Here is a 16,506-nt window from a genome sequence, read left to right as displayed (position 1 = left end):
ATTTTAATTTGTTAATAATTTTGGATTTTGATCCACTTTTCAGGGGAAATCTGTTCCTTCCCTTTGAACAAAAATGTTGGGTTTTATCCAAATCTTTATTTACTAAAAGAGGGATGACTTTTTAAAAAATTGTGGAATTTCACATCATTTGACCATATCTTTTTATATTTAAAAAAATCAGTTTAATTAATGGTAGAATACATGGAAAACTGAATTATTACATACCTGAAAGCCAGTGGGTCCTGGGGGTCCCTGTTCTCCTCTCTCCCCAGCTAGACCCTAAGTCATAAAGGAAAGAAAATCATGAAGAGAGCCAGATCTTTACACCTGCTTCCTGTTTATGTGACCCACTGGAAGTATTGATATTTGCTTTTTTTCCAATCACATGCTTTTCACTTTAGCCAGATTATAAACTAGCATTACAAATAGTTTAATGAGATTCTTTGAGGTCCCTGCTGGTAAGAAAATGTCTTCTAAAGCCAGAAGAGAGACTGAGGACATGTGTTTATTTTTTGATCCAAACATAAAATTGTCTGGAACCAAACACAAACTTCTGAGGAAATTGGAGAAATTGAACATGGAAAAATTCATTACTTTCACACATTTAATAGAAAGGTAATACAAGTGTCCCCTGCTTTTCCAAAGTTGGCATTATGTCACTTTGCTTTCATGAAAGACCTGTATTAGTACCTCTTTGTGCTAACTGAAAGGACTCTGAAGAGAATTTTTGCTTTTATGAAAAAAAGGCAAAAGGCATTCAGAGTTTGTTTTGCAGTGAGCTGTTATAGAGGCAGTGCACACCCAACTCTTTCTGGGAAACTAGACTTAGCATCTCAGCGTCATCTGTGTCTGTGAGCATCTGTGCTTTATCTGGATTTATTTTGCGCATCTGTTAGAGCAAGATATAGCCTAAGATATGTCCTAAGATATGCCAGAAAAGCCTAAAAGACGTTATTTTGGGATTCTGGGAATCTTAAGAAATTTTTCACATAAATTAATAATTGCTTCTTTCCTTTACACCACTTTGGCTTACAAAAATTTTCACAGGGACGCTCTAATTTCTGTTCCAATTTAGTTCTCAGTGTTAGAAGAACCATTAATCAAGCCTTCAACACTAGAGCAGCTGAAGAAAGCAAAGCTAACATTTTAGAAAGATATTTAAATTGCCCCATCATAAACAAATAAATATGCCAAAATATTTCTGATAAATATTTAATTTTAGAATCCTAGGATGCAGATGCACCTCAAAGGACAAAATACTTTCTTTTTTAGTCCCTCTCAAGAAAAATCAGCTAGCTTAGACAAATTTATATGAGACATTATCAGAAGAATGTAAGTATAGTTCAGTACTTATATTTTTCAATAAGAGACAGAACAAAGTATTTGTCAAACATGATTCTGTTCAGTTGATATGTTCCTTAACTGTGACACATAAGGACAATGAGGTTGCTTTTGCCATCAGCATTTTAAAGAAGTTTAAAATGAAAAGTCCAATCGCTCCATTTAAAAAGGCAGAAGGTGCTGGCACAGGGGTCAGAAGAAAAGATTAGAATTCTTCAATCTTGCACTTTCTCATTACCTGCCCTGAAACTTACTCATAAGTAAAGTCTTAAACAAACATCATCGAAAAGTGCAATGTGAATGTAATTCTCGCTAAAAGATCACATACCGGGGGGCCCACAGGACCAGAAGGACCAACTTCACCATCTTTTCCAGGAGCTCCCTAATATCACACAGAGATAATATGTGAAGTAAGGCCGTGAGACATTTGGGTCATTTCATATATATTTATATATATTTCCTCCCTTTTGGCAGAAAATGTTTGTATAGTTACCCTCTGCCCAGGAACACCAGCATTTCCTGCTTCTCCAGGTTTTCCAGGGTCACCCTAAAAGAAGGAATAGAAAACTACCTTAAAATTCAATCAGTTTGCTCATAACATGCCTACTTCAGGTGAGGATGATGATGAGATAGCAAACATATGCACTGTACTCACACTGCTACCTTTGGGGCCTGGAAGACCCATACTCCCGGGCTGCCCTCTGATTCCTATGGAGCCTGGAGGACCTGGCCGGCCATCCTCCCCCGGAGCACCCTACAAAATTGACAGGCGCAGTGTAAGTTTTACGTAAATTCTCTCTGAATATCAGGTCACCCAAATTGTCACTTGCCTTTCTTTGCTTACTTCTGAAAGTTATATAAGTTTTAAATTATCCTTCATCTTTTTCTCAGTGAATCAGAACAGTTGAGTGTTTTTAAAAAAAAAGTGCTGAAGGATGCTGAGTATTTAGAACAGAGATTTTACTCTGGTTCTACACATGACCCTCATCTTCACAGCTCCTTACGCTCTTCTATTCATAGGGGAAATTGTCCTTTTACTCTTTAATTTACTCTAGCTTGCGGTAATGAAAATTTGGGACTTCATTTCACATTTTTTGGTATAAAGGAAGGGCCTAGAATACATAAGTTACCAAAAGTCGTACCTACTTATCTCTTAAACCTGTAAAGTTGGGAGGACATTTATGAAATGAGAATGTTTCCAGTAGACAAATTTCACCAATACTGGAAGAATACATAATTTCGACTTTTTCCCCAGATGTTAGAGAAGCAACTTCAATCTCAAACATTTATATCAATTAAACTTGATCAATTTTTAGTGAATTTTAAAATATGAAGGTCCTATGAATTTGCTTTGGCATTTTAAACATGTAAATATGATCAGCACTCACATGATTAAAAACACTAACCTCAAATAAACGTCTTACATTATATGTCTATCATGGCTGTGGATTTCTGTTTACATCACTTACCAAAGGCCCAAGCTTTCCTTCAGGACCTTGAACACCAGGATTTCCTGTCAGACCCTGAAAATTAAAAGTGATTGTCATTTTGTTGCTGACCTGCAACTGAGGTAAAGATTCTAGAGAGTAGGGGCACCTGGGTGGCTCAGTCCGTTAAACATCCAACTCTTGATTTCGGCTCAGGTCATGATCTCAGAGTTTGTGAGTTTGAGCCCCATGTCAAGCTCTGCGCTGACAGTGTGGAGCCTGCTTGGGATTTGCTCTCTCCCTCTCTCTCTCTGCCTCTCCCCTGCTCACTCTATCTCTCTCTCTCAAAATAAATAAATAAGCTTTTCAAAAAAAGATTCTAGAGAGTAAAAATAGCACTTCATTAAAAGGATCCAGTTCCACTACACAATGCCCATTCTCAGTGGCCTTAGGCTCCTCTAGACAAACTTCACAGGCTAATCATGGGCCTCCCCCAGCCTGGTTTTGGAAGGATACAGGGCAGAAAACACAGCATGCCAACAGGCAGCATCACGTGGGACTCTCCACTGGGGGGCAGCCCTCACAGCATGGCCTCCAAGGGCATCATCTAAGCCTTCTACAATGGACAGGCCAGATATGAGGAAATGAGTCTACATGGCAGGGACAGGAGCCACTCTGGCTTAGAAATCTCAGGTAACCAGTATTTGTAACAGCACCTCGAACACAGTATACTGATCTGGCAAGGTGAATGTGCAGGTACCAGTTTCTCCAAACTCAGGATGCCCAAAGCCATGCTCCCCTATAAGGTTTTTATAATTCATAGTCCTCCCAGGTCCAGATGTGGTCTACAGTCAGGCATCATTTTTACTATAAGCAATGCTGACTGCTCATTCACCTGGCATTCCAACTTTATTAGGTATCTAGGGAAGAAGTTCTAAGAAAGTTCCAGTTTCCTACATAGAAGGAGAAAGGGCTGTAGTAGACTTTTATTCATATATTTAAAAACAATGGGTATGGGGCACCTGGGTGGCTCAGACAGTTAAGGGTCTGACTTTGGCTCAGATCATAATCTCAGTTTGTGAGTTCGAGCCTTGCGTCGGGCTCTGTGCTGACAGCTCAGAGCCTGGAACCTGCTTCAGATTCTGTGTCTCCCTCTCTCTTTGCCCCTCCCCTGCTCACACTGTCTCTCTCTGTCTCTCAAAAAATGAATAAATGTTAATAAATACATAAATAAATAAATAAATAAATAAATAAATAAATAAAAGTGTTGGGTTCAAGATTATGTGGAGCCAAATGTATATTTCCACCCAACAACTTTTTGTATAATTCCTTTCTTTTTAAGGAGCATTGTGGACAACTGAATGTAACAACAGCAATTACACACTTCAAATGAATTTTCAAGTAACATTTGTTCAGGATGAAATTTATCAGGAATTCTCTCTGCCAAAAGCCAAACAGATTTTTGTTAGCAAGTAAAGAAAAATAAAAATTGGCAAACAGGATTTTTTTTTCCATATCAAGTGGCAAAACTATTAATGCATACTCCTTTGAGAAAGGGAGACTAGAAATTACCATGTTTTTCTATACGTCATGAAAATAACAAAGCAGTTTTTTTTAAAAAATAGTAAATCAGGTCAAAATCGTAAAAACAAAAGAAATGATCCAACTTGTCAAAACTAGCTTAATTAAAAAACACTTCACTGAGTACCGACGAGCTGTTCTGGGTCGATGTAGCAAACTGCTGTGTTCTTACCCGAGCACCTGGAAGGCCAGGTTCACCTGGACGTCCTGGGTCTCCCTGCCCTCCTTTAGGTCCTGAAGAACCTACAGGACCCCTCTCTCCTTGAGCCCCCTGTTCCAATGCAAAGCAGAATGTGTCAGAAAAAAGAAAGAGTGCAGGAAGATAAAAGCAAGTGAATATCAAAATTGCCTGTTACAAATCAAAGCACTAGAATAACATACAAATACTTTGTTGAAGTGATTACAAAGTTACAAAAACTATCACTACATATTTTGTTCTAACTCCTAGTTCTTATAGAATAATGGTTTTTCATTATTAATAAAAATTGTATTTAGATTATCACTCCAATAATCTAGATTTGGGTGAGGGGGAACACCAAAATTCTAGAGTCTAAATTTCTAGATAAAGGAAAGGTCTGTGACTTTTTCTTCTCAGCTGGGTCTCCAGGAAGTCTGAAAACAAACTCCTACATACTTGCAACCATTATCCTTCTCCCCTAGCCGTCTATAATACATAAATTGCACAAGAGGGATTTGGCATTAGGCTTGACATCTGTGTCTGACTCTTTTCTGGATCTGAAGCCATGTGGACCAAAGCTAGATCACCATTCTGGACAACGGCATCTTTTGGGGCACCACCCACATGAATGTCAACATGGATGGGATAACCTCACCTTTGGTCCAGGTAAACCATCAGAGCCTGGAAAACCACGATTACCAGGAGCACCCTACAAATGACCAAAATGAGATTCTTAATTGTTGTTGATGTTTTTGCAATGTATAATGAGTGGGTAATTTTTATTTTTGGCATTACAAGGTTTTAGGAGTTGTGATCAAGCCAACATGGCAAAAGATAAAGTGTAAGGGACAAAACCCTAACTACATAGAAATATTTAAAAATTTTAAATTTTTGAGAATATGTCAGTATCAAGTCAAAAATTATTCAAATTAAGAACTATCCTAACAATTAATTGCAAAATAAACATAGAGCAAAATGGATATCTAGATAAGCAGCAAAGGAATGGCACCATCTACCATGATCAAAACGTCAGTGATGACATACATTAGTATTGTCTTGTATGTGAAGTACTGTGCGTTCTTTGAACGTCTCTACAAATGTAAGGTGATATTATCATTGTCCCTTTCAGACCTGTTTCATTATACTCCAGTCACGGCAACCTCTTCTAATCTCTGAAATCACCACGCCCCTGCTGGCTTTGCACTAGCCATTTCCTCTGCTGACAGTGTTCTTACTCCCAAGGTCTCTTGCTGGTTCGTCCTCATCTTCAGGTAATAGCTAAAATGCCATCTTCCCAAAGAATCCACTTCTTAACCACCTAATTTAATATCACACTACTATCACATACTCAAAGCTACTCTCTACCACATCACCCTGTAATTCCCTAAGTGTATATGGAGCTCATTAAAATGTATAATTATATTTTTGTTTGGCTGTTGACTTGTTTATTGCTTACCTCCCCACTAGAATAAACTGTTGCTTACTAGCCTCCACATGAAGGCTGGAACCATAGCCTTCTTGTTCACTGATGTATCCTAAGTACCAATATATCAAATTGGCACAGTGTCAGTGTTGGCTGAATGAATGAATGAATGAATGGGCAATAATTATTAGACAGTTGGTTCCTTTAATACACAGTTAACCATACTCAAGTGTGCAATGCATTTGCAAGCAATTCTTTCAATGACTCTAGCTTTCCTTATTATCCCCAAACCTCCCCACATAATCCACCCCCCCACACACACACAACTCTAAGAATTTATCTTATTATTCAAATTTTACCCTTTCTCCCATTGGGCCTGGAGGACCAACTGTTCCTGGATCACCTCGGGGACCTCTTTTGCCTTCTTCACCAGGTGGACCTATTGGACCCTGAATACCATGTGGCCCCTATTAAAAACAGAAGGACAGTTACCAGCAACAGCCATTTGACAACTGAATTATAGTCAAAAGCTTCATTTAAATAAGTCAATTACAAATTTAAAACTATATTAAACTATTTCCATCCAAAGTAATGAAGTCAGTTACAAGTTTTAAACTGAAGTATTGCCACTCAAAGTTATATTTCTCATTGATATTATTTTAAACACTTGAGCATTTTGACCTGTGCACTGCTGGACAATATTCATGGTCTTCTTATCATTGAAACAAACAAACAAACAAAAAAATGAAGACTTACTGGTTCCCCTTTGGGGCCAGCTTCTCCTTTGAAACCTGGAACTCCTGGATCACCCTAAAATAAAAGTATCAATAGTTATAAAACCCAGGACTTTTAGCCAGTCCAACTTGCTTTAATTAATTACAGTTAACAGGCCCTAAAAACTTTCTGCAGCTGAGTCTGTATTAACATTTTTCTAATTTTGCAAATCTTGTAGAATGTATGTGAAATTTTATAAAACCCAGTATAAGTAGTTTATAGAAGTCTGTCTATTTTACAGTGGTCTTCAAAGGACTTATTTTTAAAATCTTGTGTGTTTTATCATGCATACTAGGAAAATTAGAATTATTCAGTTATTCCAATTTGATAATTAAAATTAGAACTAACAGTGACAACTTTTACAGATAAATCTATTTAGGGTATATTTTAGGAAATAGAGTTATTTACCCAGAATCAAAATAACTTTATATTTACGTTCTATTTATTGAGAGTTTGACAAGTTCAAATTCAGCATTTCGTCTTCGGAGTGTTCTAGGGTTTTGGTGTGTATGTGTCTTTAAATACCAGTTAAACCTGTGGGAACCAGGTGGCTAAGAGAACATGATAAAATCAAATGTGAAATATCAGCAACACTCATATTTTAATAAATCTGCCACCAGGATTTAAAGGGATTTGTTAGCATAACTAAGTTACTTGGAACAGAATCTAAAATATTTGTTTTAGGCAGTGTTAAGAAAGAAAGTTTTAATTTTTATACAGAAGCTAAAAATATATAAGCACAACTTCTCAATGTGTTTATTTCTTATGGATTTAGCATAACATTTTTTCCAATAAATAATTTCACAAAGTATGGAAATTTCTTTCAATATGAATAATATGGTGGAATCACTCTTCAAGATAACTCTCAAGAAATAGCTGGTGAACCCATTTTTAACCAAATTGTCATTATAACCTCCACATTTCTTCACACTGGCTTGGAAAATATTTCTATAATGTGTACTATTCAACCACTCATAAATATCTATGAGATAGACTATAAAGTTATGACCTTATTATTTTAAATTTTAAAAAACCACTAAAATTTAACACAATGTAATAACGTTCCCTTTTGAATTTAAACACCTAAATTGTACATTAACGTGTGGCTTCCACTTTACAAAGATTCCTATCTTCACTTGCCTCACTCAGATATGTCCCATTATCCATGTTTCATTGGTTCTCATTGAATATTATTTTGCTTGGTGATCTTAGTTGGATTATACTAATGGATGATAGTTATTTGAAAGGACATTACCGGTTGGCCTCGAATTCCTGGAGGTCCTGTGCTACCCTGAGGTCCTGGAGATCCAGGGGGCCCTGCTAAGCCAGGAGGACCAGAGGTCCCCGGAGAGCCCTGTCAGAGTAGAAGAGTGACATGATGAGCAGAGAACCCAGTAGAAGTCTACTGTCAATGTCCAAAGGATTGTATCCATTTGAACTTCACGTGGCATTGATGCAGTTAGTTACTCACCGTTGGGCCTTTGGCACCAGGTGTACCATCAGTTCCTACTGCACCCTAAAAGATCCATGAAAAGTTTACAAAATATTAAGCCATATCTAGGATGCTATCCAGATGTCCACCCACATTCCAAAAGGAGGCAGAAAAATTATTGTAAAAACTTAACCACCGTGGGGAACCTGAGTTCGAGCACCATGCCAGGCTCTGTGCTGACAGCTCTAAGCCTGGAGTCTGCTTCAGATTTTGTCTCTGTCTCTCTCTGCCCCTCTCTAAGTCACACACACTCTCTCTCTCTCTTTCAAAAATAAACATTAAAAGAATCAACCACCATTATATCATAAAACTCGCTTTCTGACTAATTCCCTCTTCCATAAAATAGATAAAATTTTGCAGAGTTGACAAGAGAAATAGGTTTCTTTAATCAGTTGGAAACACTCATTCAGAATTCAAAGAGGATATATTAAAACTGTTCTGACGTTATAAAAGATGTCAAGCTTTCTGTCAAGAACACAATTCTTAAATGTACTGGGAACTTACGGGAAGACCTTGAGAGCCCACTGGACCAGGTGGCCCAGTTTCACCTCTTTGTCCCTGGGGACCTTCAGGGCCTCTTGCCCCAGTGGGACCCGCTTCTCCCTAAATGGGTACAAAAAGAAATGTTATAGGAAAAATATAAATGTGGTGTCATTCAAAGTTTATTGCTTATTTGGAGCCCTACATGCTATACTCAAGTATTTTTAAAGGGTGATGAGCGCTAATCAGTTTATAAGGGTTGTGTGTCTAACCTAGCTTAAGGAGTAGACTCATTTTCCAACCCATCAAGTATGATAATATCTTCAGTATTACCAGCAGAGTAAAGTGGTCAAGGTAACCTGATATCTACCCTTATTTCAACCCATGAAAGTAGTCCAGATAGTAAATAAAAATACAGATGCCTCGTTAAGTTTTAATTCAGATAAATAACAAATAATTTAAGTGTAAGTTTGTCCCAGGCAATATTTGGAACATATCTATACGAAAAATTTATTCTTTACTTATCTGAAGTTTAAACCTAAGTGGGTTTCTGTATTTTATCCAACATATTAGGTCCCAATGTAGATCTAATCCTAGAGAAACCTGGACCTAGAATTTCAGAACTAAAATTCTAAGCCTGAGGAGGTTCATTAGTGCTAATAAATATATAAAATCCCTACTGACTCTCTGAAATTCGAAGAACTGGATATGGAAGTTTATTTTTCATCCAGAGAAACAGAGACCATGGAAGTAGTTTATAGGTATAGCAGAATCGTGGCCAAAAATGAAGATCTGGAAACTTTATGCTTGGCAGGAGAGGATGGTAGGATAGGCAAACAATTTCTGAGAAAACCAGTTTTGCTAAGCGTTTGGCTTTATTAAACAGTCTTTAGTAGCCAAAAGCCAGTACTAGAAAAACCCAGGAGGAGAAGGAATTATGCAGAGTGAGCTGTTATATAAATTGCCATTGCTAATGAGGTCTTCACTAGATGCCATAGTAGGAGCAGAAACTACTTTCTGCCAAGTCTTAGTCCTGGGCATTGTGAGCATTCTTTCCTTAATTCTCTGGCCAAAGCTCAGTTTGAGGGTAGAGGGTCTCACAGGAAGGAGAGAAGGAGTTTTGTATATTTTGATGGGAACATGGGAGGTTGGGCCCTCCATGGCCAGAGTCAGTGGTGGTAGGATTAGCACTTCAGGGAGGTCAGAAACAGAGGGATCTCAAGAAAGTCTTATCTGCTTGAGTGCACAGTGAGCTCTCAGTGAAACAAGGGACTGGTTGATGAAATGACTTAGGGACAGCATCATTTTAAAGTAGCAGCGTTCCTGTGGCACAGAGTTTAAAGACAGTGTTATAGAGAGCCCGAAGAATAATTTAACCCGATGACTCTCACATTTGAGAGTATTTGAAATGTTAGCTATGGACTTTTTGTTGTTTTTGTTTCACAGTTCAAAGTCCATTTGTGTAGCACTACCAACGAGAAGAAAGGACCTATATTGAGGGCATCCTCTGCATCAGGCAGTATTAGAGTTTGCATTGCTCTCTCATGTAATCTTCAACAAAATCCCATGAGAAAACAAGACTTACAGAAGGGAAGTGACTGCCATGGCCACAATCATTTTTGTACAGCAGAATCTTGTGAGTAAATCCCTTCTTTGAGATGAAGAAAATTATGGCCAAGGGAAACTGGGCGTGAGGGGTAATCCAATGTACTGTGTTGTTTAAAGTGTGAAAACAGTGTTCTGAATGTATTCACTAATTTAGCTAATATAATCTTAATAACCTCTTACTGTAATCCTTGAATTTATCACCCAAAATACTGAAAGAACACATTGTGACTCACTACAGATGTAAATCATCCCAGCAGAATGCTTTAATCCAGTCCCCTGTGGAAAGCCAAATAGCCTCCCTGCCTATTCCTTTCATGGTTGTGTAAATGGTAGGGGGCCTGGGTTGGAGTGAAAGCCAGTATTGTGTGAAAGAACAGCCTTTTGACAATCTTTGATTTATTTTAACCTCCTATTGTTTAGAACATTCTGCTATTTATTACTGCCAGGCACTGTATCCAAGAGCAGAGTTCCAATTCAGATTAATCTCTTACTATTTGCAGCTGTTACAATTGTCTAGTTTAGAGTTCTAACGCAGCGGATTCTTTGATATTACAATTGTATGATTAGCAGTAATTCTCCTTTAACTACATATTGCATAGTAATCTCATTTTTAAATTTATTTCTTTTCCTACGATTATACACACTGAGAATGCTCTAGGTTTTTTCCTTAGTTAAGAGTGACTTCCATACAATTAATGACATTCTCATATCATCAAGTAATTCTTATAATCAAGAGCTAAATATATTAACATTTTACCTTCATTCCAGGATTTCCTGGAAAACCGGAAGATCCAGGAATCCCAAGAGGACCCTATTAAATGAAACCAGAAAAGTGATCAGATTTTTAAATTAATATCTAATTAAGTCATCTTTTATTCTTTGACAACATTCTGTATTTTGACACATGAGAAAAATCCACTTAGTACTTCAACATCACAAAGATAATGTAATTTTATTATAGTATCTTCCAACATTGATATGAAACAGTGCTAAAAAACTTGTCCAGTGGTATTAAACACAATAGAATTTCTTAGTTGTACTATATAAGAGAGTAAGTCCATCAAAACACAAATTGTTTGAAATAACTGCTTCTTGAGAGATGTACTTTCTTTGTATTAACCAAGTAATACAGTTTTGAGAAAGTTATGTTTTATACCATAATCTAGGTCTCTTTAAAAAAAATGATGCTTAAGAATCATGAGGATATTTCAAAGTGATTTTTGAAGGGCTAATATGTGGATATTTGTCACCATCCTACATTTGGGAAGACATGCATAGAGTTTAAGCCATTGACTTAAAGGTCAGATTTAAAGGAAATGAGTATAAGAGGAATTCCATTCTAGGTTATCCTGATTCTTCTTTGAGGATTTGTTTTAATTCCATCAGTTTTTCAGTAACAAACTCTCTTTTAAACTACAGTTATTCTTTTCCTCCCTTCTTTTGTTTCCTTTTTATGAATAACGAGGGAGAAAATATCCTAAGGGCAAATAATTCAAATCTGATTTACCCTCCTAGTATTCCCCTGAACTCATCATGTTTTTTTCATCTATCCATCGGATAAACCATGCTATATTCCTGTTCATTTTATACACTCATCTTTCAAATCTTAGCTTGAAAGTTACTCCTTTTAAAGTCTTCCTTGATATATTTATCTCACTATAAACGTAGGTGCAGGTACCCTATATCTTGTTGCACTCTATAGCATAGCAGTTAGCAACAGCATTATGATACATTATTAATCGATATATCTCTCTTCCTTGATAGACAAGGCAGTTCCCAAAGATAAATTCTGTGTGTTTATCATCTTTTTATTCCAAGTGTCTGAGATACAGTGGGTGCTCTGTAAATTTTAATGAATGTACAAATGGAACAATAAATAAATGAACAAATATGAAAGTCATACAACTCACCATTGGCCCAGGTTTTCCAGGCATACCATGTGTACCTCGTTGTCCCTAATTAGGAGAAAAGGGGACAAGATAAAATTATATTTTCTACAGTATTTGCTCATAATTAATTCGTTTTATGAAAATTTCCATGTTAAAAACTGAAGAATAAATACTTAAAGTTAACCAACAACAACCTTAACTAGGTCAAAAGCAATTAAAATACATTTTTGTACAACAATAAGGTAGGAATAAACACATCTACCCTTATAACAATAACAAAGAACAATCATGACTTAAAAAATGAAACTGATTAAAATGATTCTTCTTACTTGAATGTATGACTTTCCATCAAATGAGCTCAAAGACAATGAAATTTTGTATACCTCAGTCTTTTTAATAAGCAGATTAACTCAGAGGAGTTAAGACCCTCCCACAAACTGCCCTCAGCTAAGGTAACATTCCCAAAATTATGCCACTTCCAAGGTCAATGAAGCAGTACAAAGGATTGGCCCTCATTCAAGACAAGTGTGAAAAGGCATCCCGGTCCCATAGTTCTCATGGAACAGAAGACTCATGGAGACTGGGGTCTTTGTTGTAATTATAGTACAGTTTATATTCTCCATGCAACAAAGCCTGTTTTTTATTCATTTCTTCACCAATGTAGTTTCTGAGAGCACTCCCCAATAAATTTCCTGCACACCAGTCTTTGCTTTGATGCTGTTTCCTGGGAAACCTGAACTGAGACCAATACCATTGGTACCAGAAGTAGTACAAAAAAGCAGACTCTAAAATGGAATTTTAAAGCTGGATTCCTCACTGACCAGCTGGTGATCAATGAAGTCTGATTCACTCTTGACATCTGGTGGTAATGCAGCAATAAATATTGCCTCCAATGGTAAACTAAGAGAGGGCACAAGTGTAAGAGAAAGGGCTATGGGTACAATAGCTCAGGCACTTGAAAAGGTTTAGAAGAAATAGCAATTATAAAGTTGATGGAATTGCATGAACTTGTTGAATGAATACACTGGAGAAAGACTTTGAAAGGCTAATCGTGATTAATCATCAATATAAGATTCCTTGGAAGCATTTTAAAATCTTGTGATCTTCTACAGTCTGAGGGAAGAAAATCCTGAAGGTTGGGCCCAGGGCTTGATAAAGGTTCAAGAGTTCTTGAGAAGGTTGAATTCTAAAACATGGAAAGGCTGTTATGCCATGGTCAGGGGCTTTGATTAGAAGGAATGTAATTTGACATTAGGATATCTTAAGAACTTTGAAATCTCAACCCTGAAGCCTATGGGCCTGTAGAAATTCTCACCATTCCCACCTTTAACAGCTTATACTTCTCCCTTCCTTAAAGATGTTGCAGAAGCCTCTACTTTATCGGACAACATATGCTATCACCACCACCACCACTTGCCCCTGCTCGTTGGCCACCAGACCAATAACTAGCATCAAGTCACAAAATAACTGAGTTGAGGAAAATCTTCTTCTGATAAAAGAGGGAAAATACACCCCAAAGGAGCTATGAGTCCTATACATCATGTACAGCCAGAATCCAAAAGAGAATGTGTGGGAGTAGGTCCTGAAGGTACTGGATCGTGAGGGAAAGGATATAAAGTGGAGAACTTTAATGATATGGAAATACTCTCCCATGATACACATTTAACACTCTCATAAATATCCTGAAAGATGGTATTAACATGGAAGATGGTTCTTGGAAACTCAGAAAGAGCAATGCCCCACACTAAGTGAGGTAGAAATGCCAGAACTGTCTTGGCAGACAGTAGAAGAAAGCACAGAGAAGTGAACATACTAGATCGGATATATTATGTAAGGATGGATACATCAACAGTTGACTATATTCTACAATATTTTCTATGTTTCCAGAGGACAGTCTATCTTCAAGGGGACAAGGATTGGCCTAGTGAGAAGGTCTCACTTCTCCCAAACCAGGGCCCTGACTTTGACACCATTGAGAAACTCTAAAGTGGTTTTCTTCTGTAAGCTAAGGGTAACATCAGGGGATGCTGTAAACCTGAGTGAGATTCCTAATACTAATGGGGATGATAAATGTAAAAATAATAGAGGCAAGGTGGCAGTCCTTAATTGTCCAAATGAAAACAGGTAAAATATAATGAATTGCAAGGTTGAAATATTAGCTGCCTAATCTTCAGAGATCTATGAAGAGAATTAATAGAATATTCCCCTTTTCTAGCTAGGTTCAAGGTACACAGGCAGACAGTAAAAGTATTTCTCAATCTATGCATTTAAAATAAATCAAAGACAAGGGTGCCTGCATGGCGTAGTTGGTTGAGCTTCGGACTTCAACTCAGGTCATGATCTCACTGTTCGTGGGTTCGAGCCCCGCGTTGGACTCTGTGCTGACAGTTCAGAGTCTGGAGCCTGCTTCAGATTCTGTGTCTCCCTCTCTCCCTGGCCCTCCCCTACTCATGCACTGTCTCACTCTGTCTCTCAAAAATAAATAAATGTAAATTTTTTTAATAATAAATCAAAGACAGATGATAAAGAAACTCAGCTCTTGTAAGGGTACACTCAGTACTTACCTTTCAGGATTGTGATGGATATAAAATAAAGATAATGGAAGAATGCTTGGCATATAAAACCTGCTTGAAAAATGTAACCTATTATTATAATTTTACTACTATTCCCAATTTCATATTTTCCCATGGACTATATTCCATGTTGCTGTAGGTTTTTATAGTTTTCTTAACTTCAGCATTCAGATAAGTAAGCAACAAATATACTGTGGTTGTATAAGATGTTAATATTAACAAAAGGTAGGTGAAGCGTACACAGAAACTCTCCATAGTATCTTTGTAACTTTTCTGTAAACCTAAATTTATTTCAAAATAAAAAATAAAGATAAAAAAATAAATTTAAATGTAGGCAACCAGTACCATAGTCTCATTTAAAAGACATGTTCAGTTCATTTGAGAGAGTTGAAATATACATACTTACAGGAGCACCCTGTGGCCCAAGTCTCCCTCTTTCTCCTGGCATTCCCCTTGGACCCTACAGATGAGAGAGGGGAAAAAAAAAACACCTCTTAAAGCATCTTATTTGAATTCTAAGGTAGTTTGACTACATCACACAACTCAATCGAGACTCAATATTATTAGCTACCAAACAATATGACCAAACAAGGAGCAACTTCAGGTTTGAAACTCTCTACCTGTGGGGATACATAACCTACCACCTCTTACCTAAACAGATTTCACTTTATATAGCTTTAATGGGCTAAGTCTATAATAATCCTGTTTAAACACTAAGAAACAAGAAACTTTTTCTATTCAAAGGGTGCAATTCTCTGAGCGTGCTGGTCTGCCAGCTGGTAATCAAGATTACTTCATCAGCTATCATATTTCCTCCATGTTTTTTTTATTTTGCATTTAAACATTCACTTAATATAGTCTAAAAAGCAAAAAATGCTCAAAGTATTAAATTGATACATACCATAGGACCCATGGCACCCATTGGACCAGTAGGGCCAGCTTCACCCTAAAGCAAAAATGAGATTATAGTACAGTATAAGAAACCTACAATTGATATTCACATCACTTTTTCTACGTGTATGTCATTTTAAAAGTATATTTTCAAACTGGCTATTTGAAAGGCATACTTGAAATGACGGACCTCAAAATTCTGCTGTATTACTTTTTCTCAAAGAGCGATGGCAATTTAGTTTCTATGGAAATAAGTATAAAATAAATTGAGGATATAAACAAGATTGATGGAACTATCACATTCGCCCACATTAATTAGTATCAACAAAGTAATTATATGTTTATGTCTGATGATACTTAAGCTCAAGTAAAACTTTATATAAAGTTAAAATTGATTAATATTCCTTTAAGATCTATTATAGGAAGCTCAAAAATTAAAAATTTAAAGCCAACACACACACACACATACATATATGTATGTACATATATCTCACATTTATGTATATTTCACATGATGCTTCCCACTAAAAAGTCCTCTCTGTCCTTCTTCTATGGTCTCTCTCTCTCTCTCTCTCAACATAAACACATCTTGGGAAGAAACAACAATGGCTAAAAGGCCCTGGAATCGAAAGGGTACTTTAAAAATTGAGCTAATCGGGGAGCCTGGGTGGCTCAGTCGGTTGAGCGTCCGACTTCAGCTCAGGTCACGATCTCGCGGTCCGTGAGTTCGAGCCCCGCGTCGGGTTCTGGGCTGATGGCTCGGAGCCTGGAGCCTGCTTCCGATTCTGTGTCTCCCTCTCTCTCTGCCCCTCCCCCATTCATGCTCTGTCTCTCTCTGTCTCAAAAATA

At 37.1% G+C, this 16,506-nt stretch overlaps 1 protein-coding gene across 1 annotated transcript in view; it reads right to left on the bottom strand.

Annotated features, from left to right (window-relative positions):
- The window catches only part of COL5A2 (collagen type V alpha 2 chain), a 147,196-nt gene that overhangs the window by 30,266 nt on the left and 100,424 nt on the right, over positions 1-16,506 (bottom strand). The window contains exons 15-30 of the mRNA XM_019461888.2: positions 15,668-15,712; positions 15,173-15,226; positions 12,215-12,259; positions 11,062-11,115; positions 8,721-8,819; positions 8,196-8,240; positions 7,980-8,078; positions 6,707-6,760; positions 6,310-6,417; positions 5,183-5,236; positions 4,522-4,620; positions 2,811-2,864; positions 1,997-2,095; positions 1,835-1,888; positions 1,670-1,723; positions 226-279 (exon numbers count right to left, since the gene is read on the bottom strand). Of these exons, the coding sequence (XP_019317433.1) occupies positions 226-279; positions 1,670-1,723; positions 1,835-1,888; positions 1,997-2,095; positions 2,811-2,864; positions 4,522-4,620; positions 5,183-5,236; positions 6,310-6,417; positions 6,707-6,760; positions 7,980-8,078; positions 8,196-8,240; positions 8,721-8,819; positions 11,062-11,115; positions 12,215-12,259; positions 15,173-15,226; positions 15,668-15,712 (1,071 nt within the window). The remainder of the gene's footprint in view (positions 1-225; positions 280-1,669; positions 1,724-1,834; positions 1,889-1,996; positions 2,096-2,810; positions 2,865-4,521; positions 4,621-5,182; positions 5,237-6,309; positions 6,418-6,706; positions 6,761-7,979; positions 8,079-8,195; positions 8,241-8,720; positions 8,820-11,061; positions 11,116-12,214; positions 12,260-15,172; positions 15,227-15,667; positions 15,713-16,506) is intronic.

This window comes from Panthera pardus, unplaced genomic scaffold, assembly GCF_024362965.1.
Source record: "Panthera pardus isolate Hobbes unplaced genomic scaffold, ASM2436296v1 HiC_scaffold_10, whole genome shotgun sequence".
NCBI classification, from domain to species: domain Eukaryota; kingdom Metazoa; phylum Chordata; class Mammalia; order Carnivora; family Felidae; genus Panthera; species Panthera pardus.
Note: the sequence above shows the minus strand (reverse complement) of the source record. Positions and strands in the feature narration are given on the sequence as shown.